General features: G+C 49.1%; 6 protein-coding genes across 6 annotated transcripts; 3 read left to right on the top strand and 3 right to left on the bottom strand.

Annotated features, from left to right (window-relative positions):
* Positions 1-631: 631 nt before the first annotated feature.
* FSUBG_3269 (succinate-semialdehyde dehydrogenase (NADP+)) lies at positions 632-2,365 on the bottom strand (the record flags this gene model as incomplete). The annotated part of the gene is made up of 4 exons (XM_036681131.1): positions 632-1,646; positions 1,693-2,062; positions 2,117-2,207; positions 2,258-2,365. 4 exons carry the CDS (start codon positions 2,363-2,365, stop codon positions 632-634), a joined length of 1,584 nt encoding a protein of 527 aa, XP_036541230.1.
* Positions 2,366-2,955: 590 nt separating this feature from the next.
* On the bottom strand, positions 2,956-4,186 carry FSUBG_3270 (succinate-semialdehyde dehydrogenase; the record flags this gene model as incomplete). The annotated part of the gene is made up of 4 exons (XM_036681133.1): positions 2,956-3,205; positions 3,259-3,555; positions 3,603-4,008; positions 4,078-4,186. 4 exons carry the CDS (start codon positions 4,184-4,186, stop codon positions 2,956-2,958), a joined length of 1,062 nt encoding a protein of 353 aa, XP_036541231.1.
* A 4,138-nt stretch (positions 4,187-8,324) lies between these two features.
* Positions 8,325-13,055, top strand: FSUBG_3271 (Hybrid signal transduction histidine kinase K; the record flags this gene model as incomplete). The annotated part of the gene is made up of 3 exons (XM_036681134.1): positions 8,325-12,761; positions 12,815-12,898; positions 12,957-13,055. The coding sequence occupies 3 exons, from the start codon at positions 8,325-8,327 to the stop codon at positions 13,053-13,055; spliced, it is 4,620 nt and encodes a 1,539-aa protein (XP_036541232.1).
* A 968-nt stretch (positions 13,056-14,023) lies between these two features.
* Positions 14,024-14,779, top strand: FSUBG_3272 (uncharacterized protein; the record flags this gene model as incomplete). Its single annotated transcript, XM_036681135.1, has 1 exon — positions 14,024-14,779. One exon carries the CDS (start codon positions 14,024-14,026, stop codon positions 14,777-14,779), a length of 756 nt encoding a protein of 251 aa, XP_036541233.1.
* A 1,838-nt stretch (positions 14,780-16,617) lies between these two features.
* On the top strand, positions 16,618-18,060 carry FSUBG_3273 (lysine-specific demethylase 4B; the record flags this gene model as incomplete). The annotated part of the gene is made up of 1 exon (XM_036681136.1): positions 16,618-18,060. One exon carries the CDS (start codon positions 16,618-16,620, stop codon positions 18,058-18,060), a length of 1,443 nt encoding a protein of 480 aa, XP_036541234.1.
* Positions 18,061-18,499: 439 nt separating this feature from the next.
* FSUBG_3274 (uncharacterized protein) lies at positions 18,500-19,677 on the bottom strand (the record flags this gene model as incomplete). Its single annotated transcript, XM_036681137.1, has 2 exons — positions 18,500-19,197; positions 19,254-19,677. The coding sequence occupies 2 exons, from the start codon at positions 19,675-19,677 to the stop codon at positions 18,500-18,502; spliced, it is 1,122 nt and encodes a 373-aa protein (XP_036541235.1).
* Positions 19,678-20,990: the final 1,313 nt, after the last annotated feature.

A 20,990-nucleotide genomic window follows, 5' to 3' on the forward strand; every position in this document is an offset into this window, starting at 1 on the left:
TCCCAAACCGAGCTCTTTCCCCTACCCAACACGACCGACGAAGTCATTGAAGTCCAAGGATGGACTGTTTACCAGGAAGGGACCAATGTAGATGTGCACATAGGGCTGATATGTTAATTCATGGCCTGTTGACTATCGTTGACTTACACTACACCAGGATATGATGCTGGTGAAAAAGAGTCGAACGAGGACAGATCATAAGAGGGAGATGGTAAACAGCTGAGGGGGTAGGCGGAGGCAAAAAGATGTTGGGTACTCGATAGCAGCCACTGTTGATAGTTAATTGCTGGCTTGAGCGTTCCTTAATGTTGTAAGCCGTTGTAGTAGCTACCGTGTTCTGCCGCTCATAATGGCTTAGAGTACGATTTAGTTGTCTCCTTCAATCAAAATATGTTAAAAATGCTGCTTCACCTTATAATGATGTTCCCCTGGAAAGCCATCGAAGTGTTGACCGAAGGAAAAGGGGCGCCTACGCAACTTATCTTCAATACATAGAAACTCAGTTGCAGAATAAACTACTCTATGGCTAGCATCCTGTGTGTTAAAGTGCACTGTCCTGGCCGCTAATGACAGCTCCATTCTTCATTATATATCAGACTAAACTCGCGCATTGTTGGCCATGCTCATCAGTTCATGACTGAAGAGGCTTGCCCATGCCTCCATATGTGATCATCTTCGTGATCTGATACTCTCCAATTCCATACAAGGAGCCCTCACGACCGAACCCACTCTCTTTGACACCACCGAACGGCGCAGCAGCGTCAGAAATGATACCAGTGTTGACACCAACCATACCAACCTCAAGAGACTCGGCAATGCGGTGCACACGCTCAATATCTCGGGAGAAGAAATAGCCTGCAAGACCGACTTCGGTGTTGTTGGCCATCTTGACAACTTCTTCCTCTGTCTCGAAGGGGAAGAGACCGGCGACTGGTCCAAAGGTCTCTTGTGAGGCCATGTCCATCTCAGGTGTCATGTCACGGATGACAGTAGGTGCATAGAAGTTGGAGCCAAGGTCGCTGAGTCGCTTGCCTCCGATAGTAATCTTTCCACCCTTCTTCTCAGCATCCTTAACATGAGCCTCAACCTTCTCAATAGCTCGATCATGGATCAGAGGTCCATGTGTAACGCCCTGGTCAAACCCGTTGCCTACACTGAAAGACTTGACCTTCTCGGTAAACTTGGACACGAACTCATCGTAGATTCCGCGCTGGACATAAATCCGGTTGGCGCAGACACAGGTCTGCCCCGAAGATCGAAATTTGGAGGCGATAGCTCCAGTCACAGCAGCATCCACATCAGCATCATCAAAGACGATGAAAGGGGCGTTACCACCAAGCTCCATAGAGAGCTTCTTAAGAGTACCGGAGGACTGCTTCATGAGAAGCTTGCCAACACCGGTGGATCCTGTGAAGGAGACCTTGCGGATAGTAGGATCAGATGTGAGAAGCTCGCCGAGCTCGGGTGTGTTTTCGTGTGAGGTCACGACATTAACGACACCCTTGGGGATGCCTGCGCGGTGAGCCAGTTCGGCCAAGGCGAGTGAAGTAAATGGTGTTTCGGCAGGGGACTTTGCGACGACCGTGCAACCTGCTGCCAAGGCTGGTCCGATTTTTCGTGTGATCATGGCGGCAGGGAAGTTCCATCTAGAAAATGTCAGTTATGCGTTTTGCGGGAGTGAAACTAACTTACGGTGTGATGAGACCGCAGACTCCAACGGGCTCCTTGATAGTCCAAACACGGTTCCCAGGAACCGAGCTAGGAATTGTGTCACCATATACTCGTGGTGCTTCCTCACTGAACCACTCAAGAAAGTTTGCAGCATATGTTGTCTCACCCTTGGCATCGGCGATGGGCTTTCCATTTTCCCAGGTAATAATCTTTGCTATATCCTCGGCATTGGCGGCCATTTGATCATACCAAGCGCGCAGTAGCTTTGAGCGCTCACGGCCGGTCTTGGCGCGGAATGAAGGGAACGCATCTGCAGCAGCGCTAATGGCTAATTGGGTGTCTTTGGAGTTGAATTCGGGGCATGTTCCGATGAGTTTGCCAGTGGAAGGATCTATACTGTGAGTACGGGGTATATGAGACTGTTAAGTGAGAGGGTGAAGCTCACCATGGACTTCGAATGTCTTGCCCGAGCCGGCCTTGACCCATTCACCATTGACGTAACAAACGTCCTGCTTGAGAAGTGATGGATCTTTGAGCTATAAGAGATTAGTTCTGTAATTAATCATTCAGACTATGAGATGGGTACCTTTGGGGGAGCGACATTGGAAGCTCTCCTTATGATCATCAATGAGATGACTGGAGATTGTCGCAGAGCTCCTCGCGATGGAGCGGCCAATCGTTGGAGGAGAGCCATCTTGATATCTCGACTCACTCTCGACAAAGTCAAATAGACAACACAATCAATCAACTGAAGAGATGAAGGGTCAAGACTTGGAGTTTCACCGTTGCCGATGACGGATCGAGGTTGGTGATGGCGGGGTGACGTCTTGTTAGTTAAACAAGCTTGTGTGGGGTTGACTAAAGCTCCCGGAGCCGGTATCTTGACCACTATCGGCTCCGGCGGGACCGGCACAAGAGATATCGGCATGTTGCTACCAAAGGCCGATCAATTAACCTCAAATAGTTCAGTGGTGAGTCAGTCCCTGCAGTCTCTTAACGTTCTTCAGCTTAGAGGCTTTGACACCGGCAATTCATGTGGAGCAATCTCTGTGTATTTCACCAATCGACCGGGCCGTGCTTACGAAATAGGCAATTCTGTGCGAAGGATAACTCATTAAATCTCAGTGAATTATCAGATTCATATATGAATAACAGTCAATGGAAGTCGACCCTCATCGGGCTATGTATGTTCCTTGGTATATCATCCCTAACTCCAAACACCCAATGCTCATTAATGATAGTGGTCCCTTCATATCATATCCTAAATTTCATCCTACTATCTCTTCAACCATAGTATCTGTTTTGCTGAGATCGCAGTGGCAGTTGGCGATCCAGAGTGTGAAAAGCCTGTGTTCGAGGAGTATACGGCATCGCTCGGATACTGGGAGTCTTCATGTTGTGCATCTCCCAAACGCCCCCCTTCGGCTCCGAAGTCGTAGATCCATCTTCATCGTCGTCGTCGTCCGAGACATCGTTGATCTTATTTGGGAGCATGGCATAGATGCTGAATCCTAGATTGCAGAGATAGATTGCCCTGAATCAGCGTTAGTAAAGTCGAGGCATATGCAAGTACTATACACCACTTACAGCATGTAAACACCAATTACAAGCGAGTATTTAGCAATCATGCAGCTCTTGTACTTTCCATATGGCTTGGCAATATCGCACCCAATACGGTAGTACCAAGCTGCAGGAGCGGGATATCGTGAATCAGTGTAGTCAGGTCCAATGGTTCCGTAGACGCAGACCGCGTAGAGAGCGACCATGCTGACATTGATGAAAGTGGCGAAGATGGGGTACCAAACTCTCATGATAAAGGCAGTAAGCTTGCCAAGGAGGAAGAAGAGTGAGATGATCGAAATAGCGACATTGAAATTGGTGAAGCTGTTAATGTTAGTCAATCCCTTGGGCACAGTCAGAGGTACACTCACGTTCGTGTCCAGATGAGAGCAATCTTTGGCTGAGGCTGATAATTGGCATAAGCGTAGAGAATTCTGGCCGGGTTCGAGTTGAGAGGAGGATTGTGGTCCCAGCCAATCTGCCACATATCGGTACGGTAGAGATTTGGTTGAGAGATGCCAAAGATGACCAGAGCAGGGACAATTCCAATCAGCTCAAGAGGCATCAACCACCATGTTCCCTTTCTCGATACGCGAGGCCATTTGCGGAACAAGACGCGGTAATTCTTTGCCTTGGCTGGCTTATCTGTGTGCTCTTGCTGAGAGCGTTTGAACGTTGGGAACTTCATGTTGGCGATTAATTTGATCTGATCTGAATCGATTGCTTGCTTGGTGATGTTGAAGTTCAATGTTAAGCTGTGTCGGCTGCTGGTAGCAGCTATAAACTGTTCCACATGCGATATCGTACAGAGTCCTGGTTGAGACCGTCAAATTCGTCTTTGCTGACCGGCAGCCAATTCAATAAAGATGTAAGAAGCATTCCTGGGCGGCCAGGTCGGGGTGGGCAGCAGTTTAAGGGCCTTGGAGGTGGCCATCAGCTGAGAGGGGGCCCCCATGTTGGACAGCTGTGAGAGGCTCTCGAGGTGAGAAAAGCCGCTGTGATGCTGCGTGAAGGACCTGTAGCCAGCCTGTGAGCGGGCGCCTCGAGTGATACTCTGATGCCAGTCACTGCATCTCGAGGATGAGCATCAACGGCGTGGGCCAATCAGATCAGAGAAGTGAGGTGCTATCACCACTCGTCTCCTCTGTTAAGCGCCCGGGTGGGAATCATGAGATGCCCGATAGTGATAGAGTAGCCCGATTGGTTGGGCTGGAGGCTGGAGATGCAACCTCATGTGGCTGGCTGGCCAATCAGGACACGAGAACACAGTTGAAGATGTGTTCTCGAGTGAGAGTCGCAGGGACTGGGAACCGCCAATTCTTTGCCGTCAAGTGCTCGCAGATTCAATTCCTGTGATCTACAGGAAGCACGGAAAGAACGGGTATTTTGTGTTGGTTCTTGGCCAGATTCGTTCAGATTTAGCCGCCCGTTACCATCTGTCAGTCGAGTCTCCATGTAAATGGCCTCAGTTGTGGCATCTCCATATACCGATTATCCGAGATCGAGGCTGTTTGACATTCAAAGGGTAACATATTGAGTTTGTATACTACGAGAGATGTCATTTGTGAACAACAGTGATGGCATTATGTAACCCACAGATTACTCTGCAGCAGAGTCACATCCTTTGACCAGATCAAATCATGTCATGAACAGCTCGAGTCTGAAACCTTGGATCAAAATGAGGGCATTCCCACTCCTGATGGTATACCAAAAATCGGTAGTGTACGGATACCTAGACTCCGGTCCAGGTATTCAGGCTAACCATAACCATGTGCTATGCCCTGACTATCAACGACTTTTCACAAGAGCTAGAACATAAAGAGAAGACAGCATATTTCGTCGGGCCCTAACTTAATTGTTAGTGAGAACAACAGAATCATCTGCTTCCGCATATTATCGGCCACTAGTTACTGAGGAACTTCCGCAAGAACAATAACATATTAACTAAACGCCCTTGACTGGTGTCGGCTATCAAAACCAAGCCAGCCACATCGTCACTCGAGAGGAGACTCCGCCGTCACGGCAATAACGGGATGGCTTACACGGGAAGAAGCCGTCAGAAGTCACGGATTTTACTGAGCAGTATCCACACCGCCTCGCTTTTGGAAATTCCATGCGACGAATCATGAGCATGGGGCAGCCGAGCTACCGGAGGATTCTTCTCAAGACCCAACTCCATCTCGGCCGAATAGACCATCTACAGCGGAGGAGAGAGAACGACGCAAAACCAACGTTACCTTGATAGTTGCCTCACGAAAACTTCGAGACCCCGAAACTCGGTCCGAGTATTCACGGTTCAAACAGCAGAGGCTTAAAGATTTGGGCGTTTTTTTTTTGGCGCCAAAATTCAAGTTCAACAAGGCAAGCCAAGGCCAGGGGCAGACTTCGAGACCGTGTTCTCTGGAGACAGCCATTCTCACGAGAGGACAGGGGGAGCTGAAGACATGCGGGGCCTTGGCTTTTGAGCTCAAGGCGTGGGTAAAACAGACCGTTCTAGATCTCACTGATCGTCATGGACATTTCTCGATGTGGGAGAGTGAGTTCCACGCATCCGTTCCACAGGCCAAACCATTTTATCCATTCTCCGAACAGATCGGGATTTTTTTCCCTTTCTTTTTTCTTTTTCTTTTCTGCCTTTTCCTTTTTAGCTCTGGTCTAGTCGATGACTCGTTCCGTCAATACGTATTTCCTTTTACGTAGCCCCTTTGCTTAGAACCTGCATGTGTTGACACGTTATTGCGGCAATAAGAAATACCTTACATACATGCCTCGGTACTCCATCCTTGTCAGCCCAGCCCGGGTTCAAGGTCAAGTACACCAATTGCATGCAACTCAGGGTCTTTGCTTTGAGTGATAGGAGTGGAAGTGAACTTGTGACAAGTCAGCCATGAAAAAGTGCCTGGTAGGTAGGGTTGGACTGCTAAATAGGCCCAGCATCCATGGAATGTCTATGTATGTACTTCGTATGAATGGCCAGTGATCAAATAATGGTGCCAAGACGTTGCACCGATGGTTTCGCCGCCGTTAATGTTTGATGCAGGGATCTTGGCCAATGTTGACTTGTGCATGTCCTTGTCGAGGCTCTCGGCTCTCATCTCTCTCCCGTCTTTCAGTTCCGCTCCGATAAAAGAAATCGCATGGTTCGATATACGATGATCGACAAGAGAGAAGGAAAAAAGCCTGATGACTGATCACTAAATTCATAGTGCTAGCAGAGGTCTGACAAAGTCTAAAAGCTTGTTCGATTCCCATGTCTTGCTCATGACTGGTCAACTTGGATTGAAGCGGGACGGACTAGGTCCGGTGGTCTGGGTTCGTCTGTAGCGGCCAGAAAAGAAGCCGGCCGCATGTTGTATGTGGTGGGACTGCTTACTATAGACGGCAGACGGCAGATGTGGTGAGGTTATCGGAGGAGGAGGTGATGAATGATATTGGTACTCGGCTGGATCATGACTGATATTTCACTTCTTCCACAACAAGTAACTCCATCAGTGATCATGAGTTTGTGTCCAGGTGGTCAACTCCATTGTCGTATCCCCTGTCAGCTTCAAGGACCCAGACCTCGAAAGCGGGTAGATTATTTGTTGCCAAGATGATGGGATATCCACTTACAAGCCGCCTCACACCAATTCCCCGTCCTAATCTCCATGAACGAATATGACCCCGGTAACAAACCCCGGTTCGCTTTCTCTGAATGGCTTGGCTTGGCTCGGCTCTCTCTATGTACATATGAGTTGTGGTGCTTTATGCTGTGCTGTCCCGTACAGCATTGCTGTTTTGTGATGGACTCAGAGTCAAGCTGAAGCTGAAGCAGATCAATGGGGATGAATTATCTGTTTTCTCCGTAAGCAGCCGTTGATCCTTTCTTCCTCTAGATTAGACATGTCTACCTATCATGCCCCCTTTTGTCTATCATTTACTCGTTCGATGTGAATATCACCACTAACTAGTCTTGTGCTCGTTCCTTTCCTTTGGAAATGCTATTTCCCATTCTCCTCACATCCATTATTCCCATACCCATTCAGTCGGTTCCTCAAATGCGGAGCCGTGATCAGCCTCTTTCCATCCTTATCTTGGTCTAACTGCCACTTTATTCGTTCAGCTTGTTAATCTTGTTTCCTCTCATCGACACTCTATTATTGTGACGTTCACTTCCTTCCTTTCTCTCCCTTCCCTTGTCGCCCTCTCATCTCGCTCGGCTGACAAACAACCGAACCGACGTCAGAATATCCATTCTCCACTGGACGGGAGTCTTTCTCTCACATTGACAATTGCGGCTCTTTTCGACCGGCCCCAAAACTGTTACTGATTCTACCTAGGTACTATACCTACGTACTTACTGTACTAGTACCTACGCTACATGCCAGGACCCGTCCGTTCAGTCAATTTTGACTCCGATTCCGCCACCCCAAACCCGGCCTAACTCAGAGGTTTCCGTTCGAGTCGATACTCGGCCGAATGCTTTTGTCAGACTGAATTGAATCGTATTATTCATTGGTTCCCTTTTTCCCTTTGACAAACTGGTCGAACCAACCATCACTCACATTCGAGTCAAGCTTTTAGCACCTACTGCACTCCACCCACTGAAGGACCCCCCGGACTACGGCCATAACACAGCACCGTACAGCCGACTTTTAGCTGCAAATCCCCCTGCAACTCATCCCCTCTGATCCCATATCCCATCTCGATCCCCATCCCATTTCTTCCCCCCTCCCCTTCAACCTAACATCGCGGCGGCTGTATTCCTCAACATATACTTAGCAGCCCGAGCTTTTACTGCGCCGCGCATCAGGTACTGCACCTCCCACTGAAGTCGCAGCTGCTGGCCAGTATAGTTAAGGTACTGCATCAGAGTCTCCCCACTTCATAGGGAACTTCCACCACTATTTTCGCACGCATACGGTACCTTACCTTACTTTCACTCATACGCACGCTACGCACACCCGACCTCACAGACACGCCCCTCATCTCATCGCATCTTGAATCTCGATCTCTTGCTGGCCGCTGCGCAAGGCCCAAAGCCACTGGCCACTAGGTGCCAAGGACTCGCAGTCCCTCCGGGGCTTCGATTCCCTCCTCTTCCAGGCGCCTTCATGCAGCGGTTTCCTAGTTTCAACTCTCCCTCGTCTCCTTCTGCCTCTGCTTCTTCGAATTGTCCTGTCGCAGACTCAACTGATCAAGAGAAGGAGGGTCACAAAAAGCATCCACCACCACTACCAACCTCAACCTCTGCTCTGGGTTCAGTACCCACATTTACGACTCCAAGCAACACCACTCCCACCAGCACGACTAACGCTGAGCTTGATACCGACGTTTCAGTTCTCGCTGCTGCTGCTGCTAAAGCTACCGGGGAAGCTTACAACAGGGTCACCATAACTGGCAGGAAAGCCCACGACCCTCGCCGCATATCAGAGGTACCAGCATGGAGGCACGATCTTAGCATACCAAACTTGGCCTCAATCGCGCCCTTTTCTGACTTTACGACCTCCTTCTCGCCAGCTTCGACTACCGGCGCTATTTACCAGTCAAGTTTGTCCACCGCCGGTAGTCCACGAGGTCTTAGCGCATCCACGCGAGGGCTTCCACAGACTCCCATTCCGGCGAAGCGTCCTTCCGCCCCGTCCAGAGGTGAACCCGTCATGCACCCATCGCCCATCAAGAAAGCCCGCACTGGGGCATCACCGCCTCGAAAGGTCGAACTTCCTAACCAAACTGCGAATCTTGATCCCTCAGCAAGGGGGAAACAGCAAGGGCCCCTCTCGCCTCTCTTCTTCTCCCACACGCCAGCGAGGCACGTTCATCGTCCGGCCAGCTTTCCTGCAACCGATCCTGCTGTTTCTATGCTTTCACGTATGCGAGAGGACCCGGCTGGCGGTGTCACGACCTTGAAGTTGCCTCGCGCAAGTGTGAGCTCCATCAGCCCGGGAAGATCAGAGAGCACTCCTGGTAGTTGGGGGTCTTCAATGGACGCTCCCGCTCATACAACGACCCCAGACAGTCGTAGTCTCCCTCCGGGACTGCAGATGCTACAAGGTGTTGGTGTTATTGAGTTTCTAGAGCAGGACGAGAGGCCTACCTTTCTGATAGACCTGGACAATTCCGCTAATGCTAGCCGTGCCGGCTTACACATCCTCTACTACAACGCGTCTCTACGAGGAGCACATGAGGTGCTTCAATATTTGTCAGTGGACCAAGAAGATGCTAGTGCAGACACAGATTTTGGTTGCTTCAAAACATGGATTATGACACAAACCAAGGCCCGTGTGTCGGCTGATACTCACAAGTATGCTGGTATTACCTGGACATTGTCAACATTACGACGAAGATTCCGCTTTGTTAGCGCCCAGACTTGTGTTGCTACTCCTCGCCCAAGTACTGCGTTACCGCTTATTGACGAGACAGCTGCTTCTGAAACGAGAAGTTCCGGACACTCGCCGCAGATGCCCGTTACTCCTGACGCCGAGCTCGTTGATGCGCCAGATTATTTCGGCGATGCTGAACCTGTCGATGCTAATTTTGATCGCGCAGATGTTGATGCGATTATGGAGGGAAGCGACACGAGACTACACCCTGACGAGTTTACAAACCAAGTTTTCCAATCACAACCCGCAAGGTCAATTTTCGATTGGACAAGGATACCGGTGTCAGATGCACTTCCTCCTCACATAAAGTTTGCTCGTTCTGTAGATTGGGCGGCTACTCCTCTCGGACCAATCGAAGATTGGCCTGCAGATCTCAGATCCATGTCCAACCTGATTATGGGCAGCCCACACCCCGCTGCCATGTACTGGGGTCCCCAGTGTGTGATCATCTACAACGAAGCTTATCTCGACCTTGCAGGCCAAAAACATCCCAAGTTGATGGGCTCTTGCTACATGGATGCCTGGCCTGAGATTTGGGATGAGATCAAGCCCGTGTTCAAGAGCGCACTAGAATCTGGACAGGCGACAATGAAGCACGAGAATCAGCTCTTCATTAATCGGCACGGCTTCTTGGAGGAAGCTTTCTTTTCGTGGTCTATCGTTCCCTTGGTGGGTGGTGAAGGCGAAGTGGTTGGACTATACAATCCAGCTTTCGAGAATACTCGCAGACGAGTCAATGAGAGACGAATGTTGATGCTTCGCGAGATTGGCGAGAGGACGGCTGCAGCTACCACTGTCGCAGGTTTCTGGCCCCAGGTGCAGAAGGGACTGGAGTTCAATGAACACGATGTGCCCTTTGCCCTGATCTACTCGGCTAGAGAGGACACCGAGAGCGAGGTTTCATCATTGCATTCCGGCAGCTTGATACACTCGCCCCAATTGGTTCTTGAGGGGAGCCTTGGAGCACCAGAGAATCATCAAGCCGCACTTCCACAGCTTGACATGCGACAGTCTGAGGATGGCTTCGCCCCTTACATGCGCCAATCAATGGCTGCAGGCGGTGTTCCAATTGTCCTCTCTGAAGAGAATGGTAACCTTCCTACACATCTTATGGACGGTCTTCACTGGAGGGGCTTTGGCGATCCCTCAAAGACGCTCGTTGTTTTCCCCGTTATCCCCACCACCACAGGAGAATCCGTGATCGGATTCATCGTGATGGGTGTCAACCCTCGCCGACCCTATGATGACGATTACAAGCTATTCATTCATCTGTTGTCCCGGCAGCTAGCCACCTCGATGGCTTCGGTGGTCTTGTTCGAGGAGGAAATCAAGCGTGGCCAAAGGGCTGCCCGCCTCGCTGCACTGGACCGTCAAGAACTCTCGATGCAACTTTACCTCCGTACACAAGAAGCTGTGGAAAGCGAGTACAGATTTACCCGAATGGCTGAGTTCGCTCCTGTTGGCATGTTCATCGCCAACTTCGCGGGCAAGATCAACTATTGCAACGATATGTGGTGGCAGATCTCGAGGCATTCCCGGTCCGAAGATTCTGTTGATACCTGGATGGATAGTGTCAGAAACGAGGACAGACCAGCATTGGAAGATGCATGGGACAAACTCCTCAGAGAAAAAGTCACGATTTCAGTGGAATTCCGGTTCAAGTGTTCTCAACAGAGCGATGGAAACACGATTGATACCTGGGTTCTGATGAGCGCTTATCCCGAACGGAACCAAGAAGGCAATCTCAAGTTGATATTTGGCTGTATCACAGACATCTCTTCTCAGAAATGGGCCGAGAAAGTGCAGAATGAGCGACGTGAAGAGGCGGTTGAGATGAAACGACAACAAGAGAACTTCATTGATATCACTAGTCACGAAATGCGGAACCCTCTGTCAGCTATTCTACAATGTGCTGATCAGATCGCAAACAACATCACCGTCTTCGATTCGCATTCTGTCAAGACAGAAGTTGAGAACCTACTGGAAGGATGCTTGGATGCTGCAAACACAATCAATTTGTGTGCCAGTCATCAAAAGCGTATTGTGGATGATATTCTGACGTTGTCCAAGCTGGACTCGAACCTCCTAGCCGTTACACCCATCGACGAACAGCCTGTTAGAGTTGTGCAGCGTGCCCTGAAGATGTTCGAATCAGAACTGGTTGCCCACGATATCGAGTTTGACTTCAAGGTGGATCAGAGCTTCGAGCAGTATGGCATCAAATGGGTGAAGCTTGATCCTTCCAGACTACGACAAGTCTTGATAAACTTGATGACAAATGCTATCAAGTTCACCCAAGGTCGTGAGAAACGAGCCATTACTGTCAGCCTCAGCGCTTCAAGGCACGTGTCTGAAGTCACACGGAAAGGCATCTCATACTTTGATAGAGTCGACCATCAACGCACTGCGGTCATGGATATCAACAACACTGACGAGTGGGGCCATGGAGAGGAGATCAACATCCACTGCACAGTGGAGGATACTGGTCCTGGCTTAATCGAAGAGGAGATGAAGCTTCTCTTCCAGCGATTTCAACAGGCAACTCCGCGAACACACGTTCAGTACGGAGGCTCGGGACTGGGTCTCTTTATTTCTCGTATCTTGACAGAAATGCAGGGTGGACAGATTGGTGTAACGTCCCGCCGTGGCATTGGTAGCAGCTTCAGCTTTTATATCAAGTGCCGACGCACTTTGACTCCTCCTGAGGAGTACGAACAGATCACGCCGTTTAAGATCGCTCGAAAGTCTCACGCCCCAGCCCTTCCGCAGAAGCCTGAACTCAATCGCCAAACATCTCGAACGACGACGACAAGCGAAGACACAACCCAACTGTTTGATGTTTTGATTGTGGAGGACAACATTGTCAATCAAAAAGTTCTTCAACGACAGCTACGAAATTGTGGCAACAACACGTTTGTTGCGAACCACGGTAAGGAAGCTCTGCAGACTCTGGAGCGTTCAAGATTCTGGGCTGGAAAAGAGGCTGAAGGTGTTGACATCTCTGTCATCCTGATGGACTTGGAGATGCCCGTCATGGATGGAATGACCTGTGCTCGAAAGATTCGAGAGCTGGAACGAGAGGGAACCATTGTGCAACATATCCCCATCATTGCAGTCACGGCATATGCACGACCAGAGCAAATCGAGAGTGCCAAAGCCGCAGGAATTGTGAGTTGGTCGTGCCAGACTTTATTAACTTCATCACTAATAATTTATTTTAGGACGATGTCATCTCCAAGCCATTCCGGATTCCTGAGCTGTTGCCCAAGATCGAAGAGTTGGTCGGTAAATACAAGAATCTCTCGGTATCTACTTGATGCTGCATAGGTACTGTTGAGCCAGCTCATGCCTAATTCTGCATAGATGCTGCGCCAACTTGTGCACCTCATGCTCTGTCAGGAGAACTATGCAGCTTCTCCACGGTTTATGAATATAACGAAGTCACTCGACCTGGATGGTTAGACACACCCTCACCATGGACATAATTACTTCACCAACCGATTACAACATACTATTCTCTATTTGGCTCCATGTAGCATTTGGTGTCATGACATTTGGCGTTTTGGAAAGAGACAAGGCTGGTTTGCGGGATGGCGAGCCCGCAAGATCATTGGAATGTAGAACATGGAAGCGACTCTTTTGGGTTTTATGTGTGAATCTCTTTTACAGAGCATATGGAGCAAAAATATCAGTGAGGATGGGGTACGATGAGCATTAACAAACACGATAGAGGATATACGACATGCTGGCGTTGTTGGGCTGACGGACGTCGTTTTATGGATGGATATCTCTGAGTAAAGATATGGGCTGTGTTAGTTATACCTGCCCTACATGATCATGGCTGATCATGATTGTTATCTGCATATATCTAGACAAACCCGTTTATTCGTGATTTGTTTTGTGATATGGTGATCTCTGTGAACATGATGGAGCATAAAGCTACGATACAGCGGGGGAGGTTATCCCGAACCTACACGTCGTCTCCGCGATGGCAGACATGGCGAAGACAGAACAGAACGGGATCGATGCTAAGATGAAGAAGCTGTCTGAGAAGTACAAGAAGTCAAGTGCAGTTCAAGGACGATCCCTGGTTTCTGGTGTTTTGTGGTTTAGGTATCGGTTTCGCCTACAGCGTGAAGCAGGAAATTTGAACACCACAGCACGGAGTCGGTTTATTGGTACGTAGGTATATACTGCTTGACTTCAGTACTAATTGATAGTAGACTGTTGTATATTTGAAGTGGTCTCATAACTCTTAGCGGTCATTACTATCGAATTCGTTGCATACCCATTGATGCGTGAATCACTGCCTCTAAGCTTATAAGTGGCTCGATCCAAATCCTTACCCTTTCCTTTCCATAATTCTCTCCTCTTGATCTCTATCTTCTTTTGCATCAGAGCATATCTGCTTACCACATGGATGATTGGCCATGTCAGCTACGAACGTCAATCACTCGTTGCTTCGCGCAGAAGCTCTACGTCGATTAGAAAATGAACTCAACGACATGGTCATGACGGGATATATAAATATCCCACCTACTCACCATTTTCAGCTGGATGAAGATGGTCTTCCCAAAGTGACCCCACGACCAATCCCTCAAGTGTCTTCAGAACGACTATCTCAGATCAAGAGTTACATCAAAGAAAACCTCCAGCACCAATCAACACATTGGAAGCACACAGTTGACTGGCTCGACAACTTGGAAACATCTGCATCACACGAGGAGCTCTGGACGGCAATTAGGGAGTGTCATGATAAAACTATGGAAGACTACACCTGGCTAGATCATGTACTGCGGACTCTCGAACTTCAGCCATGGAGACTTTTGCTCTTTGATATCAAAGACAAACTTGCTCCAAGCATCGGCCGTATTGTTGGCACATGCGATGAAACAAGCAACTCGGAAGACATCGCTTCCATCGAACTCGGAAAGCTCATTAACCAACATTATGGCATCTACGTCTTGATTTCTGTAATCCACAGTTGCTATAGCAAGGCTATAAACATCAACATCCTCAGGGAAAGAAAGTTGCAGGGAACCAGAGTTGCACAATGCCTGCGGCTTTTGATCAATGCAGTTTCGCATGCCAACCCCGCGCACAATCTTGATGCAGAAGTGTTTCTGTCTCTAAAGAATAGGTGCGACGACATCGCCAATGGGTGTCGTGATGGATCTCCGGCCTGATAAACTTACAGTCAGTCAGTCTTGTACGGGGATACAAACAAACTGGAGCTTGTTATCTCCAATCAAAGTCCAAGCGATGCTGACAAAATTGGCGCAGAAGAGGCCGATGCAGTAAATATTTGTTGGCATGGCGATACGAACGAGGGATCAGCTATACCCGGCGGGGACCATATTAATGTTGAGGCCCGGGAATATCAGTCGGGTTGATGGGGGGAGAAGGGCAAGTGTGAGGCGCGTAAGACCAAGGGTATCAAGGTAGAACAGGACATGACAATAGAGCCACCTCAACCCAGCCCCAGAAATAGTCTAGCACTAGGGGCCCAGCAGTGAAGCATGGCAACCAACAAACGAGCCTCCATTCGCTTTACCTATGGCTAGGTACTGATGATTCCGGAACTGCAGTGTACACTGACAAACTTTAGGATAGGAAGCCGTCGGGCTATTTGCATGTGTGTGTGTGTGTGTGTGTGTGTGTGTGTGTGTGTTGGCCTAGTCAGTTTTCCTCTTGTGATGTCTCCACTGACAGAGCTGTAACTAGTCTCTAAGACAATCAGAACTCTCTCATATTACGTAGCGGAGTTCAATGTCCAGGTCGTTAAAGACCTATTTACGGAGTAGATTGATAAAGACTGACCCCTGTCGCCTTTCAACGTCACCGACAAAGTGCTTCAGCGGGAAGATCACGCACTTACCCTTTTATGGTCTGGGCTCAATTGCTCCACCCGTTTTCAACAAAGCCTACGGAGTAGACTCGATTATTTTTGTCCGCCTGACAAAGCCCTTGTCACGGCGTTTACTATTCATGCTAATAGAAGAAAACTTTGATTCTGAACAAGTAAAATTAATAAAAGAATGGAAGAAAGAAACAATGTACTAAAGCTTTTTGTTAGCAAGAATCTGTTTCTTTATGCTCAGCTGGATGCAAGATTCCGCTCACAAATAGCACTTGTTTATAGCATTTGCATCCAATGACAGCATGTTTTTTCCCGCTGGATGCAACTTGGCTTCAGTGCCCCGCGCTAATCAGGGACCTTGCAGGCGGGTTTCCCGCTAGAATCAAATATTTGCTTCTCTTTTTGACCAATCTCTGAACTCCCCGCGTGACCCGCTCACTCTAAAGTGCACTGTGGTGCAGGGCATCGTAGCGCAGTACCACAGGTCCTCCATCCCATCCATCTGGTAAGGAGACCTCTTGGGGAGCAAGAAAACACCGGACCTTGATCTAGGTGCCAAAATAACCCTGTCAAAGAGTCCCCTAGACTTAGGCAAGATTTACCTAAATATTTTTATTGCTTAGGGTCAAGGTCCTGAGTTTTCTTTCCTCCCTAGGGAGACATGCATTTCGGTGGCGACCTGCTTCCTTGTGGAAGTACCTCACACTTTCTGCCACTGACGGGAGCCCAGGAGCCCCCCCCCCTGCACTCGTTCAGCCTAGTACTGTTTGGGTCGACATTCCGCTTCATTCTTTTCTGCAACCTGCTACTCATTCACTCACTCACTACCTGACACCTACTACTACCTTACCCTAGGTAGCCTCCATTTTCTCTTCTTCTGTTCATCATCGCGCAACAAAGCCCCTGGTCTCCTTTTGTTCTTTTGTGCCTTTGTCCTGGTTGTTCGCTGTCAAGAATGCGAGTTCGGAGCCTCACGGCGCATACAAAAACTCTGGCCTCTGTCCTGAAATAAGTGGCGATTGTGCTCACCTCTTACTCGCTGCCTTTCTCGCTCACCCTCACTCTCACCCTCACTTTTGTTCTCCACTGCTAGACGACATCAATCAACATCAGAACCTCATCGCTTGCCTGTCGCTTTGGCGAGGCGGGCTCCTCCCGGCTTCCATGGAGATTCAACATCCCCCGCATGAGTTTGCGGAATCCGTTCTTCATTTCCAGCATTCTTCGCACCTTGAACCTGAACCTGCGCCTGCGCCTGGGCCACTTCCCACTACCGAATCCCTAGATGAGCAGCGTCCAATCCCCGCCAAAACACAGCAAAACGTCATCGAACCGCAGTATCCTCAACCGTCTCAATTAATCACAGACCAAGATGTCATTACGAATGGACCATCTCCCCTAGGACAAGTCCCATCACTCTCTCCGGACCTTGACGAAGACGACGCAAGCTCGATTCTCAGTGATCTACCATCCGAATTGGATGAGCCTGTCGCAGAACCTGACCCAATAGATTTTGATTGGGATGGCCCCGAGGGACATCAAGTTCTCCGACTCAAACCAACCGTCGAGCAATGGAACGACTTCCCAGCAAATCTCGCATTTGCCAGAAGTCTCAAGGCCGAAAGCCACGGTTGTTTTAAAATCGTCCTTCCTGAGGAACTCATAGAAGACCTCCCAGCAAAGGACTCCCAAAAAGTACCGGCGAATGCTTATCGCCCTACACAAATAAAAAGGAACAGTTTCTGGCGAGTTGACACGGTTCCGTCCGTCGGCAGTTTCAACTCGTCCGTTACAGGCGCGAAATGCAATGTCACGGCGATCAAAGCCATCGATCAGCTAAGAAAACTTTATCGCAAGAACGACCACAAGCAGATTCGCAATGTACGTTATCGAGTTGATGTGCCTGCATGGACTCCCGAACAACGCCTCGAAGCCGGAGTTCCTGAAAAAAGCCCAATTTATCCCCTCAAAGGTGATAAACTGGATAACACAAAAGCCATAATTCCTGGAATCCATACTCCATATGTGTATGAATCAGGGCCCCATTTCGGGGCAAGTTTTCAGATACACGCAGAAGACTTCCGGTTGGTTTCGCTGAATCATCTATACAAGGGACGGAAGATCTGGATCGTTGTACCATCAACTGCGGTTGATGTCGCAGAAGAGGCGCTTGGCCGCAAGGACAAGTGCTCTCAGTTCATGCGGCATCGAGCCGAGTTTTTCTTTCCCCAGAAACTGGAAAAACTTGGTATTCCTTTCCGCGTCATTGACCAGCGCCCTGGCGAGACAATAGTAATTCTCCCAGATGCATACCACGAGGGCTTCAGCACAGGCTATACGATTGCTGAAGCCAAGAATTACGCTGACGATGCGTGGACGACGAGTACATATCAGCCATGCCAAGCGAAGTGCCAGCTGGCCACGGCCATCCCGGCCGACTTGCTGAGGCCATTGCAAGAGGGAGAGACACAGCTCGACCTTTGTGCTGGTTTTGATTTGGCGGCAGAGCAGGAATCACCTCCTGCGACGCCAGCACCCGAAAAGACAAAAAGACGTTTCGAGGACGACGGACAAAGTGTTGGGAACACTAAGCGGGCCAAGGTCTAGAACGGCGCATGGGGAAGGATACTGCTCATTTACATCACATGCTTTTACGGAGTTGCTACGGCTTTGCTTGTTGATGTGTTGGTCATCGACTATTGCAATCTGCTAGGGGTGGGATTTTGCTAGGGATGGCTTCAATACCCACGATGCCCGGCGTATGACACTTTTCGGCAGATGGCTTTGATTTTACGGATTAGGAACTTGGTTGTTTTTGGCGATGCCCTCCTGTACAGAGTACTTTTGTTACATGGACCTAAGAGGTCCCTCTATTTTCGGTCTAGAAAGGTCTTTTTTCGTATTGATTTTCGTTATGTGTCGTGTGAAAACGTTACACCCAACTTCCCGCCATCTATCTACATGCACATTACAACATGTCATTTGTGAATATTGGAACAGATCCAATAATTACATGACGTCCAAGATTAAAAAATTCCACCTCTTTTTACATACGTCTCTCCTCCTCCTGTCTTCGCAATTCGTCGCGGAAAGCATTGCGACCACCTGTAGTGCCCTGCTGAGGGAACGCAGCATCAACAGGGCTACCGGCCAAGCTGCCGAGACCGTCGCTGTCGGCACGAGCACGCTGAGGAGCATCACGGTATTCACCAGGAGGGGGAACTGAAGTATCGAGCTGGATACCGTTATCTCTGGCACCAAAGATACGGCGTTTAGCACGGCCGGTGTAACCGTGACGAGAACGGCTCGAGATATTGCCGAGTCCGATGCGGCGGGTCTTGCGGTTCCAGAGGAAGCCACCGACGACGAGGAGGAAGAGAGAGCCGAAGACGACAGGCAGAGCGATGGTCAAGGTCTGGCCCTCAGGCAACTTCTCGTGGGTCTTCTCAGGGAAGTTCTGATCATTGAGGTTGAGGTAAAGAGTTGAGGACTTGGTCTTCTCGAGCGAGTTGTTGCTGTTGCTGTAGAGGGTGAGGGAGATGTTGTAGGGCGAGTACTTCATGTATTCCTGCTTGACATCAAAAGGCCAGTAGCCCCAGGCGGCGGGGACGGCGAAATCGGTGAATTCCTTGTACTTCTCCCATTTTTCGCTAGTACGGTTGTAGAGGTCGAGGCGCGCAGTGACCAGGAGAGTAGAGTTATCAGAGGACTTGGTCTTGTTGAAGTAATCGGGATCCCAGGTAACTGAAGATCTGTTAGTTATCATAATTGACGGATAAATGAACTGCTCTGTTGCTTACCAAAGTATGTGTTCTTAACATCAAGGGTGCTGTTGGCGTAAGGCGAGCAGAAAGGAGCATTATCGCCATCCTTGTTGTGGCATCGCGCAAAGACACCCTCGCCATGCTTGCCGGTGGCCTGGGGGTTGGGAGGCTCGCCAGTGCTGGTGTGAATCTTGCCCCAGCTGGTGTAGGTGTAGACGGTGGCGGTAAGATCGTGAGGAGGAGCGTCAATCAGAGAAGTGGTACCATCGACGGTGGTATACGAGGGAGTGTATGTCGTCGCGGGCTGCATCTCATCATCGACAGTAACCCAAGCAGCTGTCGGTTCGGCTCGCTTCTCGAGAGCAGGAGCATTGGCTTCGAGATCGCGCTCATAACGGATGACTGTGGCATGGGCAGAAGCCGCAAGGCCAATCGAGGCGATGATCTTTGATGCGTGCATTGTTCTTGTTGTTTTGTTTTTGTTCCCTCGGCGATGCGATGCGATGCTTGTCCTTGACACGACGTTCCCTTCCCAGTGAGACTCTGCCTAATCACACACAATAACCGCCGACGGAGAACAAGGGCGACAATGGAAAAGAAAAGAGGTAGAGGTTGAAGGAAGGGAAAAAGAAAAGACGTTGAGAAAAGCTGGGACACGGGAGATTTGAATGCCAATGCGAAGCAACCAGCTAACAGGAGAGGCCGATCGGTCCGGACGGGACCAACCACAGCAAGGACTTTTTTATTTCGCGCAGCGTTCCAGTGGGTCTGTAACTGTTAGTGTGTTATTCCCCAGGGGATAGCCAGGGGCACCTGGGGGGGCCAAAAAGTTGTATCTTTAATCAGTGAGCTAAAATAAATTAATCAAGTGCTGACTTTATAAAGCCTAAGTCAGCCTCAGTATTTCTGTCATGCAATGCCAAGTCTCAGGTTTTCTGACCACGCCTGTGGGCATTAGGGGGGTTTCAGTGGAAGCTAATGCCGGAGAAGCCGCCAAGATTGGGCGAGCCTTCGGGAAGGGCGAGGATGTGAGCGTGATGTCATGGGTATGAACATCCATTGAGTTCAAGATCTTTTTATGCATACCTTAGGTAGGCACTTGAATGGTGAGGTTGAACAAGCTACAAAGCTTCAAGTATCATTCGAATGTGAGTCTTGGTTTCTAAGCCAAGGCCGATATCTAGAACTCGTCTGCTCTGTTTATCGGGTACCATTGCTCCAGCATTTCTTGATATAATTAATGTATTCGATGTATAAATTTCTCCGAATGTCGCGAAGATTGTGTGACAGTATGTTCTGTAGCTTGTCTATTTAATGTAAATCCCCGCGGGCTTTTACCCCTCTGCATTGGATGTTACCAGTCTGGTCCGCTTCAAGTTTGAGAGATGAACCAAATACTTCCCTCTCGGGGAGCAAGAAGACACCAGACCTTAATAAAGGGTATGAAGATAAACTCAACAAAATTTGTCATGGTTTTAATTCAATTCCTCCCCGAAACACTGAACAAACAAGCACATACTAGCCACAACTCATCCTATAGATAAGTTGCCTATGATATAAACTGCATAACTAACAGATAAAGAAATAATGAACAAGGGGGCAATGAGTCTGCTCAACAGTCTGTGCTGTAAAACGAGGCTAAAGATGCCTGGATCGCGGCGATAACAATGAGGGAAGAAAGTGGCCCACAATCTCTGGAGTTTTAGTAGGAATCTCTGGTAGTATCTAGGTATCTTTCCCTTATGATTTCTGGACTACCTCCTATTCTCTATG

The sequence above is a fragment of the Fusarium subglutinans genome, assembly GCF_013396075.1.
Source record: "Fusarium subglutinans strain NRRL 66333 chromosome Unknown NRRL66333_c0000028, whole genome shotgun sequence".
Taxonomy (NCBI): domain Eukaryota; kingdom Fungi; phylum Ascomycota; class Sordariomycetes; order Hypocreales; family Nectriaceae; genus Fusarium; species Fusarium subglutinans.